Here is a 22423-nt window from a genome sequence, read left to right on the forward strand (position 1 = left end):
AAGGCAGGAATACACCCTGGAGGGGGCGCCAGTCATTCACAGGGCAACACACACACACACACACACACACACACACACACACACACACACTCAACACTTATGGACACTTTTGAGTCGCCAATCCGCCTACCAATGTGTGTTTTTGGTCTGTGGGAGAAAACCAGAGCACCTGGAGGAAACCCACGCGGACAGCACACACCAACTCCTCACAGACAGTCACCCAGAGCGGGAATCGAACCCATAGATCACACAACCCTGGAGCTGTGTGATTGTGACATGCTGCGCCACCATGCCACCCATGATCAAGACAGTCTCATTATTTGATTTATTGTTCCTGGAAGGGTTTCTGCAGGTATCTGTGTTCTGCAGAATACACCACAATGTCCTGCGTTAAAGAGGAGAGTGAGGACTTCAGTGTGATGGAGGGAGTGGAGCTGAAGACAGAAGACGAGAAGTTAAAGGAGATGAAGGAGGGTCCGTCTAGGGTTTTTATGCAGTTTGGTTTGTTCACTGTTGTCCAGTTTGTTCTCTGAATTACATTTCTGTAGTTCACAACAAACTTACACTTAAACTCCCAACGGCAACAAGTGCCACTTTTCAGTTACCTACTGCACTCTAGAATCAAGAGTGCAATCATTAGACATTTAATTTCTTTTTTGATGCATTTTTCTCTCATACAACTTTTCTTTTGATGTATTTGTATCATTACACAGTTACATAATGCTAGCACGTCTAGAGGATTCACAATGTTACATGCTCATTTTTCCAAGCTGTATTTATTACTAATGGCAGCTTTGCATAGACAATGATTTTTAAATCATGTTAAGACTTATATACACTGAAAAAGACTATACTGAAATATAAGATAAAAATACTATACTGAAATGTTCATAAATTCAGGGTAATATATGCTTATGGTGGCAGCTCCCCGTGTCTTCAAACGTAGTTATTATGTCTCTAACTTAAAGTATTAGTATATATTTAAAACAAGTTAAACACAATGACTGTCCTGTTTTTTTCTAGAAACATTACAAATAGACATCAAGGAGGAGCACAAACCAGAAGCGAAACGATTTAAGGAAGAAAACCAGAGCACAGAGCCTGGAAACAGCTTCAGCGAAGAATCCCTGCTTAAACATCACCTGAAAACTCATGCTGGAGAGAAGCAGATTCCCGGCCGTAAAGGACTTTCAAGATCAAGCAGCTGTCAAACTTCCAAGAAGATTCAGTCTAAAAAATCAGTGTTTACCTGCTCCGAGTGCGGGAAAGGTTTTTCCAAATCGAACCACCTTAAAAACCACTTAATGTTTCATGCTACAGAAAAACCCTTTCCCTGCTCTGACTGTGGAAAAACATTCGCCTCATCAAGCGACCTCAAATGCCATGTAATGACTCACACTGGCATAAAGCCGTTAGCTTGCTCAGTGTGCGGAAAGTGGTTCACAGCCTTGGGGAACCTCAAAACTCACATGAAGATTCATACTGGAGAGAAGCCCTTCTCCTGCGCTCAGTGTGGCAGGGGTTTTCTGACATCGTCCTGCTTTAAAACCCACATGTTTATTCATATCGGAGAAAAACCTTTCACCTGCTCTGACTGCGGAAAAGCTTTCACAAAATCGAGTAACCTTAAACGCCATGTCATGATTCATACTGGAGAAAAGCCGTTTACCTGTTCCAAGTGCGGAAAAGGTTTTATAACACTGGGCAACCTTAAAACTCACATGCTGATCCATAATGGTGACAAGCCATTCAGGTGCACAGAGTGCAGCCGAGGTTTTTCAAAATCCAATCATCTCAAAACCCACAAACTGACTCACAGTGGAGAAAAGCTGTTCACATGCTCTGAATGCGGACGATGTTTTACAACATTAGGCAACCTTAGAACTCACATGATGATTCACACTGGTGAGAAGCCCTTCACGTGCACTCAGTGTGGCAAGGGCTTTTTGACATCGTCCATCTTTAAAATACACATGATGATTCACACTGGAGAACGCCCTTTTACCTGCTCCGAGTGCGGGAAAGGATTTTTCAAATCAAGCCATCTTAAAAACCACACTGTTATTCATACCGGAGAAAGGCCATTTCCCTGCTCTGAGTGCGGAAGAAGATTTAAAACATCCAGCCACCTTAGAACTCACCTGATGATTCATACTGGAGAGAAGCCCTTCACCTGCACTCAGTGTGGGAAGAGCTTTTCCAGGTCGTTTGACTATAAAACCCATATGATGATTCATACCAGAGTAAAGCCTTTTACGTGTTCTGTGTGTGGCAGAGGTTTTTCTAAATCAAACCACCTTAAAACCCACATGCGAATTCACACTCGAGAAAACTGCAATACCTGAATCAGCATCACCCACAGGATGACACAGGAACGAAGAGGTGGTGCTGCCACATGGCTTAGGGATCCTAGGTATCTGGGTTCGAGCCTCACATCGCTCCTGAGTCCCGAGCCCAGGGGAAATGTGAGGGCTGCATCAGGAAGAGGAGCCAGTGGCAGGTCTGCTCCAGGCTCTTTGGTCGTGTAGGCCGCTGTGGTGACTAGGGATGAGCTTGATGAATCGATTATGATTTGGCATTTAGTAAATGAATTTAGATTGTCTTTATTAGAGCTTAAAAAAGAGTTTAAAAAAAAACAGTTCCATTCCTGATTCTTGGAAGCTTGGTTCTTTCCAGTGAAACACCATGTTTCTACACGTTTAGAGGGGAACCGAGGATATTTCATCAGCGGGGGTGCTGCTGTGTCTGAAGACAGCGTCAGAGCCACAGATAAACTGTCAGAGTCGTGACAGGGTCATTGTTTATGCTGTTTACTGTGGAGTCAGATCAGAGTGAGGTATAACACTGTGTAAATGTTGCTGAGTTCAGAGGCGTCCTGCTGAGCTTGTGAACAGCGGAGAAACGTAACCAACACAGAGCTGCGGCTCTGACCAATGCCCACGGTGTTGCTCCAAACACAACCCCAGAAACACACACAAATTGAGTGTGTTCCTGCTTTATTTCCTATTATTTGTTTTTATGAAGCAGTGTAAATGACTGTGTTCAACTCCACTGGGGAATAACACTGTGTGTGAGGCTCTGAGTTCTTTCCTAGACTGACCCTCCACACGGCCATGGTCCATGTCACGGTTCGCCCTGAAAAACCAACCCTTCTTCAGCTGGGAATGTACTTTTCTGGTTTGCAAAGAATTTGCTAAATTCATTATTAAGGGAACAGAAAATTAATTTAGTGTTTTTATCCTGTGGAAAAGCAGTACAAAACACTGGATACAGTATGGTGTAGGCTATTTAATTTTTCTTGCACAAGTGGCATTGAGTCAATGTAGAAACGCAAGGTGTTTACTGTCACTGGGAACCTTTTATAATCTCTATTATGTTCACTTCCTCTAATCTTATGTTAAGTCACTTTTTTACTCTTAAAAGCTGAAGTAACTGCAGAGTGCTTTTACAGCTGATGATAACCGTGCAGATGTGTTGAGGTAAAATTTCAGAGTAAAATAAAAATAATTTTACACACCCGTAGGAGCAGAGAAAGAGGAAACGATCCTGTTTCTTTAAGAAATTCGTAAAATTGAATAAAGTTCAAAGAAACTACTGACAAGCCCGCTGTCATCTTTACGTTTTGTGAGAAAAACTATTTGAATGAGTGTTGTTATTATTATTATAATTAATATTATTAATAAGCAATATATAAAAGGTGTAGGTGTGCGATATGGAGTTATAAAATAAGGCCAGTGTCTGTTTAAAGTTAATTAAATAATTGTAATGTAAATACACATTTAATATCTGTAGAAACCTACGTAATCACACGTAATGTTGTGCGCATGTGCAGTCTGGTTGTGGCAGTAGGCCGCGCTGTAGTCCCTCGGTTCGGGTTCCTCGTCAGTGAGATGGTCAGGTCGTGCTGCGTGATCGGCTGCACGAATAAGACCCACGATCGGAAGGGCAACAGGATCAACCCCGGCGCGAGGTTCTTCAGCTTCCCCACCTGGAAGAAGGGCTACGGGCCGCAGGTAGAGGAGATCTCCCGGAGGCGGCGGATGGCTTGGGTCGCGGCGGTCAGGCGGAAAAACATCACATTCTCCAAAATATCCGGCTGCATGTACGTCTGCTCCAGACATTTCTACAAGGGTAAGATAGGGACCGTTGTGGTTGAAATTAAGACTTTGTGTTGTTTTGGATGAGCAGGCATGTCAGGTTAGCAGAAAAGGTTCACCCTCATCTGTCCAGCAGGCGTTCTGTGGGCCTCAGTAGTATTATTAATGAGCAACTGCGCCCTGAGACACTTTTTTTTTTGTCTCAGTTGCAGTGGGTGATTTTGTAAAATTAAAACAAAGTCCCACCCCCTACATCCAGAACCACTTTTGCAAAAGCCCCACTGAGTACAGCACACATTCCTGTTTGCCCACTGTTTACACCCGTTTTACCAGTGACCTCTCGCCACTTTTACCAGTGACCTCTCGCCAGTTTTACCAGTGACCTCTCGCCAGTTTTACTAATGATCTCTCGCCAGTTTTACCAGTGACCTCAACTGCATCAGCGGGATTAAGTTAAATTTAATTAGTTAACATCAATAATTCATGACCCATAAATAACGTTGTAAAATAATTTCAAAGCAACCAATAAAGTTATTGTTGGCTAAATCTTAAATCAAGTACTTCCAAGTCCTTGCTTAGATCAAACTTGTTCATTTTCTTCTTATTAAATAATGAAGATTATTTACTTTGCAACAAATAACCCCACAAGGTCAAAATACACCTGAATTTAATTTAAACTCAGATAGGAACAAAAACTGCTGTCATTAAGGCAGATGATCTAATTTAAGTTAATTTGGTCTATATTGTATTATGCATTGGCTTATCATGCAAACAACACTGAATGTGTGGAACAGGGCAACAGTTGATTTGTAGTGTGTTTATGGTTTACAGTTTTGAACAATATTTTAGTACTGTTATAAAACAAAAAACATCCCTAGAACTGTGTATTTTTAAAGCTCATAAACAAGAGAGCTGTGATATGGATGAGAAAATATGATCAGATCCGGTAGATTGAGCATTTACTGCATCTGTGCTAGATAATGCACAGTCCTTAAATATTATTTTATTTAAAAAAAAATTTTAATTATTTTATTGCATACAATAAACATATTCCATTCAGTTTTTTCTAATGTTTTTAATTTTATTAATTCACTGTAAAACAGTTTGTGAAATCACTCTAAGAATATTTCATGACATAACAAAAGTTTAGCTGCTTGTATTCATCTACAATAAACTCTTCCATGAAACAACGCCTCCAAAGAACTTTAAATCACCTTCTGGCCTGGTCCACTTTTTTATATGATTATTATTTATTTAGGAGAGTTGAAAAATATTTCTCTCTCTCTCTCTCTCTCTCTCTCTCTCTCTATATATATATATATATATATATATATATATATATATATATATATATATATATATATATATATTTTTGTGTGTGTGTAAACTTAAGGTTAATCTGTATTTAAAGGCTACTCTTTTGCCTTTTATTTACTGTTCACTCTGTCTTATATATCTTGTGTGTTTGTACATTTTTAAGTGATTTCTATTTTTACCTTCAACTGTGTATTCCGTTTTACAACCTCTGGGTACACAGTGTAAGAATTGGAAATGCCAGTGTAATGTGCTTCTCGTCACTGAATATATGTACATACTGCTTAGTTTTATCCAGTGTACCTTGAAGTAATGCCAGGTATTTAAAATCATTTAAATATTAACTATCAACTTTTAACTAAAACTACAAAAAAACAAACACAACGTCCATACCATGGAAAAACTACATGTTTAGCTTTCTTCCGTGGATATTATGTCTTTATTTTCAAAGTGTCTCAAAAATCTAAAAGGCTCACTAAAGACACAATATAACTATATATAACTAGACTATTGATATCCAGAAGATGAAGACATTTTTCTGTGGAATTTTTATATAATTGCCCTATAAACATAGCATTGAACATGATAGAATGTGTGGGGAAATTGTGCATTTGGCTAAATTCATTGGACATTATATAAAATGATTCTTGATATTTATATCAAGGTTGTTATCGAATATCTCAAGAAATATAACAAAAACGTTTTTGATGTTCTTCCTTTTTATTGTCAAGTTTTCACATCAATAACAAAAACATTTCCATGTCATTTCAGGTGAACCTGCGTACGAGATGATGGAAAACGACCAGGACTGGGCACCATCCCTCCATCTGGGATACACCGACACTGGGTGCTGTGTAAAAGAAAATAAATGGAAGCAGCTGAGGAGGAGCCCACTGCATCTGGCTGAGACGGGAACATTCCAGGCTGGAGAATGCAGCCAGGTAGACACTGAGGAGGGGACACAGACTGAATGTAACTTGTGTGTGCTCAGGTTTGCAGAAACAAATCTCCTGTTGGTGGAAAACTGAGAGAAATGCAATCTTGGTGGACTAACAACAATCAAGCCTAGAAAAATCTGAAAAATGTAATGTGTGGGGCATCTCATGCTTTCAAAACCAATTTGGATTATTAAAGACTTGTGGCGTGTGCCAGGCACAAGTCAGAAAACATGGTGTAAAACAAGTCTACACAGTTAAAGATTGGTTCATGTTGGAAGACTGATGTTGAGGAACAGTCACTTGACGTGGGTTCAAGGACAAGTCTTTAATTGAGAAAAGTGTAAACTCAACATTTCTCTCTGTGTAACGTTTTTAATACGGGAAATGAGCAAACGTGCAAGTAAATTTGAAGGAACGAATCACATATGTTGTGCATATAGCTCAAATCTAACTAGTTTCACCTTCACTCTTTCACTGTGTTAATGGAGGTGAAAGGGGATTAAATGTTTAGCACACTTATTTTATAGGTGATGTACACAACTGTGAAATAAAAATTCAGATAATTCCTCTCCATTTACTGCTCTCCAGTCGGTTTGCGGTGCAAGGTTTTTTCCACATACATTCACTTTGTCCTGTGTCCCCCACAGGAAGAAGAGGAGAAAATGTCCTGTGTGAAAGAGGAGAGTGTAGATATCAGTGTGATGGAGGAGTTTCAGGTGAAGACGGAAGATGAGGAGAAGGAGGCAATTCAGCTGATAATAGATGACAGCGTGTTGGAGGCGTTTCAGCTGAAGATGGAAGACGAGGAATTAAAGGAGATGAAGAAAGGTCAGTCTGGTGTTATTATACAGTTTGTTTCATTCAATGTAGTGAAAACGATGAACTAAATTCCTGTACCTTTGGTTTTACTATAACTCCAATTTCACAACAGCAGTGTTTCCATCCAATTACTTAGTGCACCGTTTGATAAAAACTGCAGTTCCTAGGCCTTAAACTTAAAACTATTTAGTGTAAATATTGATTAACTTTTAGTTTTAAAAGTCTTTACACTAAAGGGGCTAATACGATGATATTTAAGAGCACTACCACACCCATTTTCATCATATATATCATACATATACATCATTTCAAATTGCTGCTGATGTGTCTCTGAACACTTTAACCTGCCAGAGGAGAATGCAAACAGACAAATAGAGTTTGTGTAGATGAAAAGATTGCTTTATACAGTTATTTGCAAGAGATTGCTTTTTACTGTAAGCATACACCGTAGTTTGACAGACGTTTGAAACAGGATAGTAAACAATGTCAGAGTCGATAAATTAGACCAAACTTATCAATAAATAAATATATCAGAATTTAACGCAATAGTAGGTAGACTCTTTATGTTAAAATTACAGCTTCAATATTGTAATAGTCCAATGAGCTGTAATGGGGAGAATAGAGCTACATTGGGCTCAGCACTGCAGAAAGTGCATTATGTAAGTTTTGGTGGAAGGTAAGAAACCGCTCCTCTTCCCTTCCCTTCAAGAACCGAGAAGACAGAACAGAGCAAAAACGACTAAAACCAAGTCTTCTGCTCCTCGCTCCTCACTGCTGTGGGGTCGGGGTGAACAGCGAGTGACTCATTATCATTTAAAAGAACAGTGTTATGTGTTAATCCTTATTTACACTTAAGAAATCAACAAAATATGTAATTTGACCAGAATGAATCAGAATAAAACATTTTCTTACAATATATGAAGCAGATTTTGTCACTGAGTCTCTTAATGGTCTTTTAAGGGTTTAATTTTATTTAGTTTGTTTACCTTTTTTAATATATATGAACATGTGTACTTTTCTCTTTTTCTATTGTAGAAATGTTATTACAAGAGGATATGAAAGAGGAGCCCAGTGCAGAGGTGGCCCTAAACACTGAGGAAGAAATAAACACAAGCATTGCCAGTGACTCCAGTTTGAAAAGTGTACAGCGTCACCTGGACGTTTCTAAAAGAAAAACTAATCCATGCTCTCAGTGTGGGAAAAGTTTCAGAAGTTCATCACAGTTAAAACAACACGGAAAAACTCACTCCAGAAAAAAGAAATACAAGTGTTCCCTGTGCCCAAAGAGTTTTTCAACTTTAAGCTACCTTAAAACCCACATGAAGATTCATACCGGAGAAAAGTGCTTCAGCTGCTCTCAGTGTGGGAAGAGTTTCTCAAGTTCGAGCTACCTTAAAACCCACTCAATGATTCATACCAGAGAAAAGCAGTTCACCTGCTCTGAGTGTGGAAAGAGTTTCTCAAGTCCAACCTGCCTTAAAACCCACATGGAGATTCATACTGGGAAAAATAGCTTCACGTGTTCTCAGTGTGGAAAAAGCTTTTCGACTTCGGGCTACCTTAATATCCACATGAAGATTCATTCAGAAAAGAACAGTTTCAGCTGCTCTCAGTGTGGAAAGAGTTTTAATTCTGGAAACAACCTTAAATCCCACATGAAGATTCATACGGGAGAAAAGCCATATCCATGTTCTGCATGTGGAAAGGCTTTTAAATGCTTATCCAGCCTTAATTCCCATGAAATTACTCATACAGGAGAACAACAGTTCATGTGTACTGAATGTGAACAATGTTTTATAACAATGAACAAACTTAGAAATCACATGATGATTCATACTGGAGAGAAGGCCTACACCTGCATTCGATGCGGCAAGGGTTTTGCCACAGCAAATCAGTTTAAAAACCACATGATGATTCACACTGGAGAACACCCTTTTAACTGCAATGAGTGCGGAAAAGGATTTTTCAAAGAAATCCATCTTAAAAACCATGCTGTGATTCATACCGGAGAAAGGCCCTTTCCGTGCTCTGAGTGCGGAAAGGGTTTTAAAACATTCCTCAGCCTTACAGCTCACATGCAAATTCATACTAAAAAGAAACGCTACATGTGCACTGAGTGCAGTGAGGGTTTTTCGATATCATCAGCCTTAAAAATCCACATGACGACTCATACTGGAAAATGGGCTTTGAGCTGCTCTGAGTGCGATAAAAGATTTTTCACAGCAAGTCAGCTTAAAAGCCACACCATGACTCATACTGGAGAAACGCCATTTCCCTGCACTGAGTGCGGAAAGAGTTTTACAACATCCAAACGGTTTATAAGTCACATGAAGTTTCATACGGGAGAGAACCCTTTCACCTGCACTGTGTGTCGGAGGTGTTTTTCCAATTCGTTTGAAATTAAAATTCACATGATGGTTCATACGGGTGTAAAGCCGTTTATCTGCTCTGTGTGTGGCAAAGGTTTCCCAAATTCAAAGCACCTTAAATGCCACGCAAAGTTTCATAACAGAAAAAAGTCTCATACCTGAATCATTGTCCTCATACACACTGACCACAAAGTAAGAAGAGAATGTCACACCAAGGAATTCATACTGGAAAATAAAATCTGGGTACTGTGGAAAGACCTTTAATAAAAAACTTTAAAACACACAGTCTGATCCCTCCTGGACAAAGGAAAAAGCCTTGTAGCTGGTTTCACCATCTCACGCTCTCCATTACATCGCATGGAAATTCATACCGGAGTCACAAGGCCTACAAGTGCTCAGAACGTAGAAAGTGTTTGGTACCGGTCTTACAAATCCACATGTTAGAACTCACCTGATGCCTCAGAATATGATTTTACCTGCTCTGACTTCAGAAGAGTTTATTCAGATTCAGAATTTGAATCGTTACTGTCCAAAAAACATGGACCTCCAAATAATGAACAAACATTCAATGGAAGTCAGTGTTATTTTACGCAGTTATACGCAGTGAATTAATCAGAGAATATTCTCAGAATTCTGACTTTAATCTCTGAACCCCCCCCCACCAACCCCATGGCCCTAAAATGTATTCTACAACGGAGTTGTTGCCTAGAGTTCAAATAAAAAGCATTTGTAAAATAAAAATGGTCATTGATTTTGTTGTAGTTGCTGTTTTCCCCCACACTATAGTTCAAGATCTCATGATTCATCATACTTTATTTGGCATCATGCCTTTTTTGTAGGAAATCTTGATTTAAATGTGACATTATTTTTCTCTTCTCCACAGCGGTGTTCTCCCCCTGTCTAAATAGCCCTGTTCAGAACGCCCGTTGTTAGTGCCTATTTAACTTTATTAATAAACTCCTAAAATATATTCGTGTTTTAAAGGAAATTTCCCCTAAAGATGCCATTTTTACCATAAATAAAAGTACATTGTTACCATATGTCAAAGAAAGTGTGTGTGTAAAATCAATTTTATTGAGTTTTAGGCTGACCATATGTCTTCGTTTTCCAAAATATGTCTTCTTTTATTTTGGGACCTATGAAAAATGCATCTGGCCATGATTTCTAAATCACCAAAAAAAAAATTCAGAGTTCAGCTTTTGTATAGGAAGTTGCCATTCTTTGTGAGTGTTTTGGCATTGATATCTCTTCAGGTCCCAACTACTCGCATGCCAACATTTGTCTGTCATACGCGCCCTCCATGCAAACATAAATCAAAGCATCTCATCACTATCACAGCAGCAGAGAGACTAACAGCAGGTAAATTTGGTGTAAAGGATGTTAAAAGCTGAGCTAATTTCTATTTGTTGAAATTATTTTTGAGTGTCAAAAGTAATTGTAAGGAATAAGATTACATGTTAGTTGCCTTGTTAAAGTGGATGCATTTGTCAGGTATTTACACCCTCACTGCATGCACAATTCCATGGTGCTACCAGTTACTTGAAATGACCCTCAACCACCCTTCCCAAACACAGATTTCCTCAAAGTGCTAGTATCCATCTGACCCATACTGCCACCCTAAGGGACCAATTTTTAAAAACCAAAATATATATTAATCATATTTTTTATAATATAAAGAATGTTCATGACCTCTAAAGTCAAATTTATATATTAAATTATATATATGATCACTTGTTTATTTATGCCTATATCACATTTGCCTTCCAGAGAAAATGTATTTTTAAGTTTCAAATTAAACGATTCACTCAATAGAGTCGATTCAAATGATTTACTCGTTGATGAATCGGATAGCGTTCCATCTCAGAGAAAGGGAACAGGTTTGTGTCTTTATTCTGTAGAGGTGTAATATATTAATCACAGGACACTCTTTATAGTGTTAAATGAGGTGTTTAATATAAGATGATATATCGTGTAGTGTGTATATTTAATTATTCCAGCACTGTTTGCGTTGAGCCCATTTGTAGGTTCTGAAACGGAATGAAAGGTGTTTACTGTAACCAGGAACCATTTAAAATATCCATTATTTTCATATTTATTAATAAATTATATCCGCATTATCTCTCTCTGAGATGTTTTATTTGAAATTAAATAAAACAGTAAGAAGCAGACATTTCTGAGGCAGCGAACGGTCAAATCCTCCGTTATCATTTTTTCTATTTTTATTTAATGCCAAAACAAAGCTAAAATATGGTTTATAGAGTTATTTATTTCTATAACGAAAATAAGACCAACGCGCGAGCTAACAGGTTAGCTTAAATCTCAGCTAGCACGCTAGTCCTCTTAGCCAGAGCTGTGTAAGACTGAAAATCCTAAAAATGCTGTAAAATGATGTTTATTTCTCTCTCCATCCTCCACTCCGACCTCCAGAGGTCTTTATCAGTTAAACTGGAGACAGGCAGGAGGTCAAGGGTGAGGACAAAACTGGAAAAAAATACACTCTTTATTTCATAAATAAAAATATATGAACACATTGCTTCACAGAGACAGCGCATAAAGGACACTTTAATGCAAAATCTAGTCCTAATTTCTGTATTTTTGAATTGGAAAATACGAATTGTTTCAGCCACTAATTTATTAAGTATTAATAATGAGAATGTGAAACGGCTTAATATTTCTTAACAAACTATTATCTTATTTTATTTTTGCTTATCTTACTATCCGAATATCTATCTCTTAATAATAATATCAGACTCATAAATATAATGACTTACCTCATATTTTATGACTTATAAATGACGAGAAAGTATTATAAGTATTATAATTAGAGAAATACGATTATGGCATTATTGTGGCATAACTTACAGCTGTGAAATTGTCATTGTATTATACAAAATAAGTTTTGGTAATATCTTGGTTTATTATATCAAATATATCAGCTGTTATATAGCAATGCTATAATTGAGTTGAATTCTTCATGAATTACTCTATACTATAAGAATGGACCAAACAGGCTTCTGATTTTCACCCCTCAGGCTGAGAACACTTGGTTAGAGCTGATCAGACGACAGTCTCATTATTTATTTTCTCTCCTGGAAGGTTTTGTCCATATAAATTTGCTCCATCTTGTGTGTCCCACAGGGAGAAGAGGAGAAAGGAGGATGTCCTGTGTGAAAGAGGAGAGGGAAGATATCAGTGTGATGGAGGGATTTCAGGTGAAGATGGAGTACGAGGGATTAAAGGAGGTGAAGGAAGGTCAGTCTGGGGTTTTTGTACAGTGTGTTTTGTCCACTGTAGAGAAAACACTGAATCTGATTTCACTAAAAATCTAGCAACAGCAGTGATTCTGTCTAGTGTTTCCGTCTAGCTCTGATTAAATGTAGGATATGGACAGTGATTTAAGAGCATGACAACCATAAGTTTCATTACAGAGAGAGGGGATTTAGATGATACACTAAAACATAGGGCACAGTTTGTCAGGTATTTGAGTCAGAATTGTAAGGAATATTGAGAAGTCAATAAATCAGGCTGAAGCTAATGTTTAATTTACATATTTTCATAATTTAAACCACAGGTTTATTAATATTCAGATAACCAATACTTAAAAAATATAATGGGCAGTTTGTAGTACTGCCTTCTCCCTCATGATTTTGTAGAACCCAGTCTGGAGCTATTGAAAGCAATTGGCAGTGAATAAATTAGAGAGAAAATCTGGTAAAAACACATGAAAATGATTCCTATCAATCTTTCTCCAAAGAGGTTCCAGGTTCCTCATTTCTTTGTGCACCAATGGTCAAATGGACATATTTTTGTTAAGTTGATTTCATAGTGTCAAAATAAGTGAAACAACACACTTCTTTATGTTTTAATACAAATGTGAAAATAATGTCTTTTCTAAATTTGTTCCCTGTAGAAAACATTTATGTACATGTAGAAAATCAACAAAACAGGTCACTTGACCAGGATTTTAAAAATTACAGGTCACTGGATTGATTATTCCGATTATTTATTTATTTATTTATTTATTTAAGTTAGTTGACCTATGTTTAATATGTATGCACACATGAACATTTCTCTTTTTTATTGTAGAAACATTATTTCAAGAGGATATGAAAGTGGAGCCCAGTGCAGAGGTGAAGTCCTTTCAGGAAGAGCGACCTGTGCAGACATTGGCCCTAAACACTGAGGAAGAAATGAACAATGCAGATTACTCCATTTTGAAAAATGAACAAGATTATTCTGAAATTTCTAAAAGAAAAGTAACAAATCTGTTCTCTCAGTGTGGGAATGGTTTCAGAAGTTCATCACAGTTAAAGCAACTTGAAAAAACTCACTCCAGAAAAAAGAAATACAAGTGTTCCCTGTGTCCAAAGAGTTTTTCAACTTTAAGCTACCTTAAAACCCACATGAAGATTCATACCGGAGAAAAGTGCTTCAGCTGCTCTCACTGTGGGAAGAGTTTCTCAAGTTCGAGCTACCTTAAAACCCACTTAATGATTCATACCGGAGAAAAGCAGTTCACCTGCTCTGAGTGTGGTAAGAGTTTCTCAAGTCCAAGCTACCTTAAAACCCACATGACGATTCATACTGGGAAAAAGCGCTTCACGTGTTCTCAGTGTGGAAAACGTTTTTCAACTTCGAGCTACCTTAAAACCCATTTAATGATTCATACCGGCAAGAAATGTTTCAGCTGCTCTCAGTGTGGAAAGAGTTTTTCCACTAAAAGCTACCTTAAAACCCATATGAAGCTTCATACTGGAGAAAAGCAGTTTACCTGCTCTCAGTGTGGGAAAAGTTTTTCAAGTTCGAGCTACCTTAAAATACACATGATGCTTCATTCTGGTGAGAAACATTTCACATGCACTAATTGTGGAAAAAGTTTCTCAAGCCCAGGCTACCTTAAAACTCACATGATGATTCATACTGGAGAAAAGCAGTTCTCTTGCTCCGAGTGTGGAAAATGTTTTTTAAGAGCGGTCTACCTTAAAACCCACATGATGATTCATACAGGAGAAAGACCTTTTAACTGTTCAGAGTGCGGAAGGGGTTTCACAACACTAAGCCAGTATAAAATCCACATAAGGATTCATACTGGAGAAAGGCCTTTTATCTGCACTCGTTGTGGGACGGGTTTCACTACAGCTGACACGCTTAAAAAACACATGTACATTCATACTGGAAACAAACCTCACAAGTGCTCTCAGTGTGGGAAAGGTTTCACACAGCTCTGGCAGTTAAAAGTCCACCAAAGTATTCATACTGGTGAAAGGAGTTTTACTTGCTCTGAGTGCGGAAAAGCTTTTTCAAGTTCAAGGCATCTCAAGTCCCACAATGCAATTCATACCAGAGAAAAGCCGTTTACCTGCTCTGAATGCGGAAAACGTTTTTCAAGTAGACGCTACCTTAAATCCCACAAAAGAACTCATACCGGAGAAAAGCCTTTCGTCTGCACTCAATGTGGAAAAGATTTCTCAGTGTTAAGCGTCCTCAAAGCTCACTTGAAAATTCATACTGGAGAAAAACCTTATACCTGCTCAGAGTGCGGAAAAGTGTTTCTAGGCGCAAACTACCTTAAAAAACATGTGTTGATTCACGCAGAGGGAAAGTTGTTCACATGCTCCGAGTGCGGACGAGGGTTCTCAACAGAGCGCTACCTTAAAAACCACATGATGACTCACACTGGAGAAAAGCGGGTCAACTGCCCCACATGTGGAAAAGAGTTCTCAGAAGCAAGATACCTTAAAACCCACTTGATGATTCATACTGGAGAACGACCTTTTGCCTGCTCTCAGTGCAGGAAGAGTTTCACCAATGTTCAAACTCTGAAAAGGCACATGACGACTCACACAGGTAGTACCATTTACCATTGTGTTGAATGCAGGAAGACCTTTTTAAATCTCTCAGAATACAAAATACACCAGCTGATTCATACTGGAGAAAAACCTTTTATTTGTTTTCAATGTGGAAATATTTCTTCAACATTGTTTGACTTTAATATCCACATGACGACTCACTCAGAAGAAGAAACCGTACATTGAAGGGAACATTTGAAAATTTGTTTAGTGCATTTCCACATTAATGTGTGAATCTGGAGCCCACCAACCACACACTGTGAAACAAGACCCCCCAGTCAGTTTTCTATGAGCTGCCTAAGTCATAAAACATGGGATAAAAAGAAATGGCCCCACCCCCTCATCTGAGTCTGTCCAATCACAGTGCTGGGCCTGTGTTTATGTGAGAGCGGACTGACAACGCGAAAAAAGTGGCTCATTATTATTTAAAGGAACAGGTGCTGAAAGGGCTGTTTAAACAAGGGGAGAACACTGCTGTGGGGCTCGTGGGATTTGGACCAAAGCAGGTCACAGACGTTTCATTAAGAAACGGAACTATGTTCCACTGTGGAGAAGAGGGAGAAATGTGAACTTTAATGTCTCTTATGGTGTAAATGAAATTGGTTTAGATTGTTTGTTCTTTATTTGCGTTTACAAATTGTAAAAAAAATGCTAGATAAAGATTTAACATACAGAACTAATCTAATTCAGATATTTGTGGAAAAAAATGATTGAATGTATTTTTGTATTTTGGGCAAATGATGTCCATTTTTTTTAAACCAAACAAAAAGATGTGTGGAGAATATTTATATTTTAGAAACAGGCTACATTTTGACCTGCATTAGTTCTTCATGACAACTTAAACATTCTTTCAAATTCTGTAAACCTTATCCAGTTCAATGTGGCGATGGGTCCACGGAATCACTGAGCGCAAGTTGGGAACACACCCTGGAGGGGGCGCCAGTCCTTCCCAGGGCCACACACATTCACTCACACCTACAGACACTTTTGAGTCTCCAATCCACCTACCAACATGTGTTTTTGGAGCGTGGGAGGAAACCGGAGCACCCGGAGGAAACACACTCAGACTCAGGGAGAACACACCACACTCCTCACAGACAGTCACCCAAAGCGGGACTTGAACCCACAACCTCACTACCTGCTGCACCAATGCCCACAACTTAAACAAGCAGACAAAAATGACCAACAAATGAAAATCTTTCATAGTTGACCCCACCCACTCCATTTCCATGGTGACAAATGTCAGCATGCCCCACCCACCCACCTGGTCTGTATGGGAAGAAATGTGAGCAGTCTCTGCCCCCCTAAAACCTGGTAACATCCACTAGCAGACTCTGCCCACCCAGTCTCCATGGTAACAACCAACATCAGATGCAACCCAAAAAGTCTCCATGGTAACCGTTTTCAGCAGGCTCGACCCACCAGGTCTCCAAAGTAAAAAAAAAATGTCAACAGTTTCCACTGTGAGCAGAGAACTCCAATAAAGTGTCCATTGTTAAGGTTAGGTTTTCAGCAGGCTCCACCCACTCAGTCTCCATGGTAAAGATTGCCAGCAGGCCCAATAAAAGTGCTGAAAATATTTAGTTATCTAGGTTTATATTTACTAAGAAAATTAAACAAGTGATATCTGTGTACATAATATTAAAAATATATATAATTAAGGGTGGCACGGTGGCGCAGCAGGCAGTGTCGCAGTCACACAGCTCCAGGGACCTGGTTCGATTCCTACTCCGGGTGACTGTCTGTGAGGAGTTGGTGTGTTTTTCCTGTGTCCGCGTGGGTTCCCTCCCAACTCCCAAAAACACACGTTTGTAGGTGGATTGGCAACTCAAAATTGTCCGTATGTGTGTGTGTCTGTATTGCCCTGTGAATGACTGGCGCCCCCTCCAGGGTGTATTCCTACCTTGCGCCCAATGATTCCATGTAGGCTCTGGACCCACCGCGACCCTGAACTGGATAAGCAGTTACAGATAATGAATGAATGAATGAATGAATATATCATTAACTATAACAGTCCCATATAAAATATGCTCTGTATGTGCTAAATCATTTTTAGCTCGAAAATAAAAAACACAGTCGTTCATTTACCTTTTGTGTCTATTACCTTAAGTGTCTAGAAATGTTAACGCTTAATAGATGCTCCAGAATAATGTGATTCAGTAGGACTTTCAAATCGGTTCGAATGATTCACTGGATGGAATCGGCTCCAGAGAACGATTCCTTCATGAATCAGCATTCTATCTCTGCGAGATACTACGGGAACAGAGGTGGGCTGTTGTTTTTCTGCTTGTTTATAAGATATACAGTTAAACCAAACAGGTTCCTATGACTTACCATAGAACTGTGTAGTATATAATGTAAAGTTTACCATATAGTCTGAAATATCGCCCTTAAAATAGATAATTTTTTTGTAAACAGCAGAAGACACCCAAGGCCAGCAGCTTAATAATGAGCTGTGATTTTAGCTTTAAAGAATAAGAATATGTTCATTGCTAATTCGTTATTTCTATCGTTAAAAGACGTTTTAATGCGAGGCATGTTTATGTACGGCGTATAATATATAAAAATATGGCAAAATTGTTTTAAAATGCGTCATTTGCTAGTCACTTTTCTATGGGGATTCAGTTTCCATTGGGACCATTTCAGACGACGCACCTGATGCCGCAGTGCATTATTCGTAATGTAGTTTTGAAACTGACAGGTTAACAGTAACTGCCAAGAGATCCCTTGTAAATTGACTACACTGAGTATTCAGATAGTTTAAAACATAAGTCTGCCCGCTTCTCCACTGGTTATTCATCAGTACAACACACTTGTCATCTGTCAGCTCGATATAGGACAGTAAAAATACAATTATAGTTATTTTCATGGACATTCTTAGTTGCACTTTGTTGGTAAAAATGACAGTTTGCTCCGTTCCTATCCGATCCTCTAAGAACCTGAAACTGCAAGGACCCTGTGATTTCTAAAAGGAGGAGAACATGGACCGAAGTGAGGAATAAAATAGAAAAAAGATGAAAATGCACCAAATTAATATCTATTTTTTCTTCTGCTGAGTCTCAGTTTGTTCTCTAGCAACTTGTGGGAAGTAAGCTACTTAGCGTCGTTAGCCTCACACGGAGACTCAAATCCCCCGCTTCTGTTTATGTTCACCGACCGTCATCTTGGCCCTCCAATCTGAGGGGAGGCCACTGTGGGACGAGTAGAGAGTCGGCCGAGTGTTAAGTCTTTATAGTTATAAAATATGCCCATTGATCTTTTCTGAATTAATTTTTACAACTTTAATTTTTTAATTGTTATTTTAAGTTTAACTCCACCCCTTCATGACTTTAATTGCAGTTACACTGTTTAGTATTTCATATGTTTTAAAGTATTTGTGTTAATCATATGAATGAAAAGTGCTACACAAATAAAGATTATTGTTTGTGTCTTTGTGCTGCTGTAAAATTATAGTAGCAATTTCAGTTAATACAAATGTGCCATTTAGCTGTTGTTTAATTGTAGTTATTTTCTAAAAAAAAAACAAAAAAAAAACCACACCTTAAATGCACAGTGGCACAGCAGGTAGAGTCTCTGTCACAGCTCCAGTGTCCTGGAGGTTGTGGGTTCAAGTCCTGCTCTGGGTGACTGTCTGTGAGGAGTGTGGTGTGTTCTCCCTGTGTCCATGTGGGTATCCTCCGGGGGCTCTGGTTTCCTCCCATGGTCGAGTCAAAAGTGTCTGTAGGTGTGAGTGAGTGTGTCTCGCCCTGTGAAGGATTGGCGCCCCCTCCAGGGTGTATTCCAGCCTTGCGCCCAGTGATACCAGGTATGCTCAGGACCCACCACCGTCCTGGACTGGATAAGGATTACAGACAATGAATGAATGTATGGAAACAGGTTAAAAAACTAAAAAACTGAATGGCGAAAAAAAAAAAATTAAAAAGGGAGAAAATTGAGTTTGGGGAAATTTGGCTGCAGTTGTTTTAGGAGAGTGTTGTGATTGGCTGTTGATGTGTTAGTAACATTGTTTCAGGAAAATGTTTTGATTGGTTACAGGAGAGTTAGGGTTGTGTTCTTATTAGAAGGTGAATGGCTTCTTAATCTCCTTCTTAAGATAGAACCAAACTATTGGGAATGTGAGAATGCAGTTTTAAGGGAGCAGTGATTAACTAATATTTTGTGACTTCACAGTTTGTGGACAGTTCATTTTACCCATCGACCACTGTGTGTGGTGTGGGTCTGGGAGCAGTGGGAAGATGGCAGAGTGCACTTCTGTCAGTGAGTGTTTTTCTTAAAATAATATTTCATTAATCTTTAATGAAAACAACCAAAGACATGGAAGTCATAGAATTAGGCAGACAATAAATTTAGCTTGTTAACTTGTACGAATAATGTTAGTTATTCTGAATTAAGGTTCGATAGTCAGCTATTATGGAATGTGTATATTCATGCCAGCACTACTGATATGTTAACATCCGTGATTTGCACATTGTATGTGAATAATTAAATGTACCTGCTTTAATTTTAGACACATTGCCAGAAGAAGAGGTGGAGGAGCCCAGCATGGACGGAGAGGAGCAAAACATGGACATGGGGTTTTTTCAAGACGAATATGGTACACAGGATTTGGACCAGAACACAGTGCCTGAAACAAGCCTCGCAATCGCCTCCCACCTGAAAGATCATCAATATTATCTGGACATCCATGCTGAGAGCAGACCATTTCAGTGCTCTCACTGTGAGCTGAGTTTCAAAAGCATGCCCCAGTTAAGACAACATGAAAAGTCTCACCCCGGAGGAAACTCTCTCCTCTGCTACGAATGTGGGAAAACTTTCAACTCTAAGAAATCTCTGAAGTGTCACATGGACATGCACGCAGGAAGGAAGCCTTATCGTTGCTCAGAATGTGGCAACTGTTTCAAAAGTTCTTCACATTTGAAACGGCACCAGAAAACTCATACCGGCGAAAAGCCATACGCCTGCTCAGAGTGTGGCAAATGCTTTTCAGATTCTGGCCGCCATAAAGCCCACATGAGGATTCATACTGGAGAAAAGCCGTATTCTTGCATAGCTTGTGAAAAACGGTTCACAAATTCGGTTAGACTCAAAACGCACATGATGATTCATACCGGAGAAAGACCTTTTAAATGCTCTGAGTGTGGAAAAGGTTTCACAACGTCAGGGCTGCGTAAAATCCACATGAGGGTTCATACCGGAGAAAGGCCGTTCACCTGCACAGAGTGTGGAAAGGGGTTCATAACATCAACCTTGTGTAAAAAACACATGCAAACTCATACCGGAGAAAGACCTTTTGTTTGTTCTCACTGTAGCAAGAGTTTCACGAGTGCAGGAGCTCTGAAAACCCACACGAACCTTCACACAGGAACAAAACCTCACAGGTGCTCGGAATGTGGGGATAGTTTCTTGTATCTTTTTCAGTTAAAATCTCATCAAAACATTCATCTGGGGGAAACCACTTTAATCTGTTCAGAGTGTGGAGACACTTTTCAGAAAAAGAACTATGAAAGCCACTTGAAGACTTGTACTGCCAGCTGAAATAATAAAGGAACTGCAAATGAGCTTCGGCTAGAGGCTCAATATACACTATACCTGGAAGCACTGCATTATAAAGAGATCAAAACATAAACAATCCATTATGAAATGTCTGATGTTTCTTCAAATTAAATTCCAATGTTTCTAAAGTTATGTGTGAAAGCTATTAGCTAAAGTTATTGGTAGCTGTTTGAACAAAACTCATATTTTCAAAATGTCAACTATACAGTTTTATATGTTTAGCTTTTTAAGATGAGATAATCATTTTAAATAACTTTAGAAATGATTGAGTTTAACTATTTTTTGGGATCTTTTGACTTGCAACTAACTCACACACGTTTTACAGGTGGAAGATGCTCCAAAAGGGGGAGTCACTAGCCCTAAAACAGCATTTGGTGCTTTATAAGGACATTGCCATCATCAGACACACTTATGAGTCATAAGTATTATTCTTACTTTTGTTCTGAGGACCACTTAAGATATATGCTGAAATGTGTTAGTTTTTGAGAATTAAATACCAGCACATTCTGAAGCTTATATTCCATACTTGGACTCAGAACTGAATGGTACTGAATGGAAATTTTACATTGTTTGAAAATATAGAAATATGTATATATTTAATTTCTGTGGCCATTAATGTAACAACGAGTCTGTAGTGTCTATGTTAAATAAACAAAACCACCAAGCTGATGACAACATTCTTCTTTCTACACAGTAATTTTGAGTACTGTATTAAAATGATGTTTGGTTTCTGTGTCATTTCTTCACAAACATCTAGCTAGAACATTTATGGAAGCTATTTTGTAACATGTTTGTAATAAAATGCAATTCTTTGTATTCTGAATGAACTAGTTTATGCTTCATAGAAAAGCTCCATCAATATGGGGGTGGCCATGTTTAGGGATTATTATATATTTCATTATTTCATTTAGTTATAAGATTAGGGCTTTTAGGTGTCAGTAGAAGTGCCCAAATAACTATTATTCTGCTGCAATGATAAACCAGGTTTCCGTACTATGATTCTGCTGTGTGATTGATCATAGTTCAGATGTATCTCTCTGTTGGGTTTGATTTCAGAGCTAAAGCCAGAGAAGAACAGCCTTCCTCTGTGATCATGAAATTGGACAACCTAAGGCCATGAAGATCAATGAGAGATTAAGCAATATTCATTACAAGTTCAAAAAGAGTTTGCTTTTTAATAAAAAAAAAAGTAATCCTTTACACTTCCATTTTCAATGGAAATTAGTTCAGATATGTTTAGACTGTGAGATGTCATGTCTGTGTTAAATTGTGTTGAATCTTTTATCCTGAAAACAATTTATCTCTCTTTATGTGTAGATGAGCAGATATAAAACATACAGCACAGCTGTAATATTCATGATATTAAAAAGTGTATACAATGGCAACAAATAAAAAATACAATAGGAAAATAACATTTCATAAATGTTGACTTGCTTGCTCACATAAAATTATAAAAAAAAACTTGGGCTTTGTAGTTTATACAA

General features: G+C 38.5%; 4 protein-coding genes across 8 annotated transcripts; all 4 read left to right on the forward strand.

Annotated features, from left to right (window-relative positions):
* Positions 1-380: 380 nt before the first annotated feature.
* LOC136677126 (gastrula zinc finger protein XlCGF57.1-like) lies at positions 381-2377 on the forward strand. The gene is made up of 3 exons (XM_066654549.1): positions 381-474; positions 1024-1704; positions 1873-2377. Exons 1-3 carry the CDS (start codon positions 381-383, stop codon positions 2343-2345), a joined length of 1248 nt encoding a protein of 415 aa, XP_066510646.1. The 3' UTR covers positions 2346-2377.
* Positions 2378-3824: 1447 nt separating this feature from the next.
* On the forward strand, positions 3825-10507 carry LOC136686518 (oocyte zinc finger protein XlCOF6-like). Of its 2 annotated transcripts, none has more exons than XM_066660346.1 (4): positions 3825-4131; positions 6183-6352; positions 6997-7177; positions 8204-10507. In XM_066660346.1, the coding sequence occupies exons 1-4, from the start codon at positions 3825-3827 to the stop codon at positions 9697-9699; spliced, it is 2154 nt and encodes a 717-aa protein (XP_066516443.1). In that variant the 3' UTR covers positions 9700-10507. The 2 variants fall into 2 exon arrangements, with proteins under 2 accessions (XP_066516443.1, XP_066516444.1); XM_066660347.1 differs by having other exon boundaries at positions 3967-4102; positions 8204-10506.
* A 2170-nt stretch (positions 10508-12677) lies between these two features.
* On the forward strand, positions 12678-16300 carry LOC136686521 (zinc finger protein 160-like). 2 transcript variants are annotated; one of them, XM_066660359.1, is made up of 2 exons: positions 12678-12789; positions 13624-16300. In XM_066660359.1, exons 1-2 carry the CDS (start codon positions 12696-12698, stop codon positions 15570-15572), a joined length of 2043 nt encoding a protein of 680 aa, XP_066516456.1. In that variant the 5' UTR covers positions 12678-12695; the 3' UTR covers positions 15573-16300. The 2 variants fall into 2 exon arrangements, with proteins under 2 accessions (XP_066516456.1, XP_066516457.1); XM_066660360.1 differs by lacking the exon at positions 12678-12789 and adding an exon at positions 13446-13514.
* Positions 16301-17543: 1243 nt separating this feature from the next.
* On the forward strand, positions 17544-21607 carry LOC136686540 (gastrula zinc finger protein XlCGF57.1-like). Of its 3 annotated transcripts, none has more exons than XM_066660399.1 (3): positions 17544-17653; positions 19557-19643; positions 19894-21607. In XM_066660399.1, exons 1-3 carry the CDS (start codon positions 17569-17571, stop codon positions 20919-20921), a joined length of 1200 nt encoding a protein of 399 aa, XP_066516496.1. In that variant the 5' UTR covers positions 17544-17568; the 3' UTR covers positions 20922-21607. The 3 variants fall into 3 exon arrangements, with proteins under 3 accessions (XP_066516496.1, XP_066516497.1, XP_066516498.1); XM_066660400.1 differs by lacking the exon at positions 17544-17653 and adding an exon at positions 18128-18377; XM_066660401.1 differs by lacking the exon at positions 17544-17653 and adding an exon at positions 18933-19250.
* Positions 21608-22423: the final 816 nt, after the last annotated feature.

This window comes from Hoplias malabaricus, chromosome 2, assembly GCF_029633855.1.
Source record: "Hoplias malabaricus isolate fHopMal1 chromosome 2, fHopMal1.hap1, whole genome shotgun sequence".
Taxonomy (NCBI): Eukaryota; Metazoa; Chordata; class Actinopteri; order Characiformes; family Erythrinidae; genus Hoplias; species Hoplias malabaricus.

Coding starts and splice junctions, on each gene's coding strand:
- LOC136677126 (XM_066654549.1), top strand. CDS start 381: ATGTCCTGCGTTAAAGAGGAGAGTGAGGACTTCAGTGTGATGGAGGGA. Junction 475..1,023: donor GTTAAAGGAGATGAAGGAGG/GTCCGTCTAGGG, acceptor GTTTTTTTCTAG/AAACATTACAAATAGACATC. Junction 1,705..1,872: donor AAAAGGTTTTATAACACTGG/GCAACCTTAAAA, acceptor TTACAACATTAG/GCAACCTTAGAACTCACATG.
- LOC136686518 (XM_066660346.1), top strand. CDS start 3,825: ATGTGCAGTCTGGTTGTGGCAGTAGGCCGCGCTGTAGTCCCTCGGTTC. Junction 4,132..6,182: donor CTCCAGACATTTCTACAAGG/GTAAGATAGGGA, acceptor ATGTCATTTCAG/GTGAACCTGCGTACGAGATG. Junction 7,178..8,203: donor ATTAAAGGAGATGAAGAAAG/GTCAGTCTGGTG, acceptor TTTCTATTGTAG/AAATGTTATTACAAGAGGAT.
- LOC136686521 (XM_066660359.1), top strand. CDS start 12,696: ATGTCCTGTGTGAAAGAGGAGAGGGAAGATATCAGTGTGATGGAGGGA. Junction 12,790..13,623: donor ATTAAAGGAGGTGAAGGAAG/GTCAGTCTGGGG, acceptor TTTTTATTGTAG/AAACATTATTTCAAGAGGAT.
- LOC136686540 (XM_066660399.1), top strand. CDS start 17,569: ATGATTCACTGGATGGAATCGGCTCCAGAGAACGATTCCTTCATGAAT. Junction 17,654..19,556: donor GAGATACTACGGGAACAGAG/GTGGGCTGTTGT, acceptor GTGACTTCACAG/TTTGTGGACAGTTCATTTTA. Junction 19,644..19,893: donor GGCAGAGTGCACTTCTGTCA/GTGAGTGTTTTT, acceptor CTTTAATTTTAG/ACACATTGCCAGAAGAAGAG.